This window comes from Nanorana parkeri, unplaced genomic scaffold (assembly GCF_000935625.1).
Source record: "Nanorana parkeri isolate BGI_ZX_2015 unplaced genomic scaffold, ASM93562v1 scaffold405, whole genome shotgun sequence".
Classification (NCBI taxonomy): Eukaryota; Metazoa; Chordata; class Amphibia; order Anura; family Dicroglossidae; genus Nanorana; species Nanorana parkeri.
Genome location: NW_017306673.1, coordinates 122,595 through 125,813, shown reverse-complemented (window position 1 = coordinate 125,813; position 3,219 = coordinate 122,595). Strand labels below are relative to the sequence as shown.

At 44.7% G+C, this 3,219-nt stretch overlaps 1 protein-coding gene across 3 annotated transcripts in view; it reads left to right on the top strand.

The window, feature by feature from the left end:
- U2AF2 (U2 small nuclear RNA auxiliary factor 2) overlaps nucleotides 1–3,219 on the top strand; it is a 25,790-nt gene that overhangs the window by 2,055 nt on the left and 20,516 nt on the right. Inside the window, exon 2 of one of the 3 annotated variants that reach the window (XM_018559604.1) lies at nucleotides 185–189. The exons of the other annotated variants lie outside the window; for them this stretch is intronic. Coding sequence (XP_018415106.1) covers nucleotides 185–189 — 5 coding nt within the window. The remainder of the gene's footprint in view (nucleotides 1–184; nucleotides 190–3,219) is intronic. 3 annotated transcript variants of the gene reach the window in all.

Sequence of the window (3,219 nt, the reverse complement as noted above, 5' to 3'; positions counted from 1 at the left end):
GCAAGGATTGAATATTCATGTGGTCACACTGCCCTGGACTTGTCTCAGTATCAGGTCTGTGTCTGACAATGTAGGCTCATTGATCTTCATTGCTCAGAATGATTAGAAGTTGAGTGGAGCCTCACCTGACGTAATGAAGACTCTGGAGACAATTAAACAGGTCCTCAGGGCAGCTGTTGCCTAGCAGATGTCTCCTGGAGTTATAGGAGAGCGAGATCTGCAGCCATTTGCACTATTAGAGTTTAAAGGAGAACTGTGGGGTTAAGGCTTTTCCCCATAGTTCTCAGGGTAACGGGAGGACACAAACTAGCGTTCTCCCGTCACCCTAAGCTTAGTATACCGCAAGCTACAGCTCGCGGTATACTGAGACGCCGAAGCGAATCCCGCCAATTATGTCTGGATCCGCCCAGCTGTGTGTGACACCTGGCTCTGCCTATCTATAGGCAGAGCCAGCTGTACCCGCCCCGTCCGATGCGCCAGTCAGCGCTGGCGGAGAGGGGGGAATCCAGCCCCTCCCCTGTCACGGCAGACGGCTGTGACAGGATTGAGATGTGAGCGAACACCGATATGTGTTCGCTCACCTCCCGATCTACTGAGCAGACCTGTGACAGTCTCATTGTCACAGGTCGGCTAGAACTACGGTATGAGGTGAGTGAAATGCACTCGCCTCATAGTTCTCCTTTTAAGTGATCCTTGTCGGTACCGGCAACAAAGCAAGCGTGATGCATTGAAACTTCTCCATGAGAAAATGATGAATCGGATGTTGATTTCCAGTGGAATTATTAGGAAGTTGAAATTCTTAGTGTGGAAATGATCCCCCCAGACTGCTGGATGAGCTCCTTTTTTCAGGAACAATAAAATGGATCATTTCAGCCTAGCAGCATTCCTACCATACAGATGTACATCAGGGTGGGACAAATCCCAGGAGGCAGGTAGCCAATGCGATTAAAAATCACTGCTGACTCCTAACTTTTTGTAGTTTTTCCTCTAGTTGTTAATGGAACTGGCTCTTAACTCAAAAAAAACTGTATTGGACAGACTGGTTCCTGAATTTCATATTTGTCCACCCGTTTTTTATATACAAAAAACTCCCCCTTTATCCGGCACTCTGAAGCAACCAGGGGAAAAAAATCAAGGGCATAGGTCGTCTTTTTTTTTTTTGTCTTTTATTTCCTGGTGGCTTGATGCACATTAAAACATTTTATTGGCAACTAAATGTAATTGATAACAAAATTCTTTGTTTACATCTTGCTACCAGATTCAGCAGCCGAATGTACACAATAGGGAGCAATAGCCAGTCTGCTATTTCAAATTGCAATAGCAGGCAAGCTATTGTACCTGCCCACTGAGCAGAGAAGTGGACTTGGGAGAGAGGACGTTCTCTCAGGTCCACTCAGAGGGCAGGTGCAATAGTGTGCCCGCTATTGCAATTGGAAATAACAGGCTAGCTATTGCCCCCGACACTTTACATTCACCTGCTGGCTGTGTAATCTAGCCAGCAGGTTAAATTGGGAAGGGGTGGTTGGTTGCTTGCGTTACTATTAACTCTCAAGCAAACCTGTGTTATCTGGCATCTACCGATCCCTATGGGTGCAGGTTAACTGAATTTACTGTACACTGTTTTGGGGTAGGTTGTCTTGCTCTGGTTGGCACCTCCATGAAATGCCCTCTTTACATGGGCAGCATTAGTGTGGTTACCAGGCTTTTGGGATTATGTGCTCCTGCTCATCAAAAATGACACCAAGGGGCCAAGAAGATCCGTTCATTTCGCGGTGCAGGCTAAAATCAAAGAAAAGAAACTGTAATGGCCAAACGAACGTTCAGTCAAAATAAGTTTTAATATGTTCCAGGTGCATTAAAACAACATCTATGCAAATACTTCATCTTCTTTAAAGTGGCTATACACCTTACAATCATTGTACAACTTTTGTTGTCCAGACATCTCACCCTCGCTCAATTTCTTACAACTAGCCCATCATGCACAGACCAATGTAGTTCACAATTAACGTTCATCAGCATCACCACCTGGCTGATTTTCATCAATCGAAAGAACAGGTTTTCGTTTGAGCATGTGCAGTTTTCATCTTGAGATTTTTGTTGTACAACAATGCCAATAACCTGTCAATTTTCCTCCCATTAGACAAATGTTTCCCCAGTCATCTTCCAGGACAGCCAATGAGATAAGGCTCCGCCTGCCTGCAACAGGAAACACATCAACCACATTTAAATAAATAGACCCCTCCTTCCATCCCAATTCAGTTTTTTTGTGTTTCCTCCGGCTACACAGGGACATCGTAATGTTTGTTATTTTCAGGGCTCAAATTTGTTTGCCTTAAGGCTGAGCCTAACCTACAGGGATTCTTGGCCAAGGTTCCCCTCCATCATTCAGGGAAGGCAACCATCCTCCTGCACGTGAGTGGCGCCAGACGGTGACCCCCCGGTGTCTGCTTAATAGACAAAAATCTGCCAGTTGTACAGTAATTGAGGTTGTGCACTTCCCATCAACTGGCAGATTTTCTGACGAAAACAAAATAGCAGGCAAAAATCTGCAGATAATTGTAAGATGCATGGGCACCTTTTTTTAGAAAGCAGCTACGGCATGGCTAGAAAAACCTGTCCTGACTGCATGCTGTAAAGGACCAGTGGTCTCTGTGCAGAGGTCCGACATGTCTCCTGCTTGGTTCCGCTTTCATTTTTCTCTCTTCACGTGGAGTCAACCCCATTGCATTGCTACCCCAGATGTGCCAACAAATCTGTAGATATTTTTCAGTCCTGAAATTGTGGTAGAGAAGATAAAACTGAAAGGGTAATATGTCCATTACTTCTGTGCGGTCCTTAATAAATGATGACTTGGAAATCAGTGCAGAGTGCAGCAGTATTAGTGTAATGCTTCACTCTATTTCTGTTCTATTTTATGAATTTGCCAGCAGAGTACAGACAGGGTTAATAATGGTAAACTTAACTTCCTAGCCCCCTCCTTAACAGTCAATGGAGCACTAAATAGGTCTTTCAGAGTTGAAACGGTAGCAGCAATTTAACCCCTTCGTGACTGACGACGTATTGAAAAAAGGGCCTCAGTCATGAAGGGGTTAAAAACATTTTTTTAGAGACCTGTAGGAGAAGTTGATGGAAGTACAACAGCATCTCTTAATCCCAAACCAAAAATGTAATACAACTTGCCAGTTCTTTGATGTCTTGGCTGCTTGTGTCCCCCCCCCC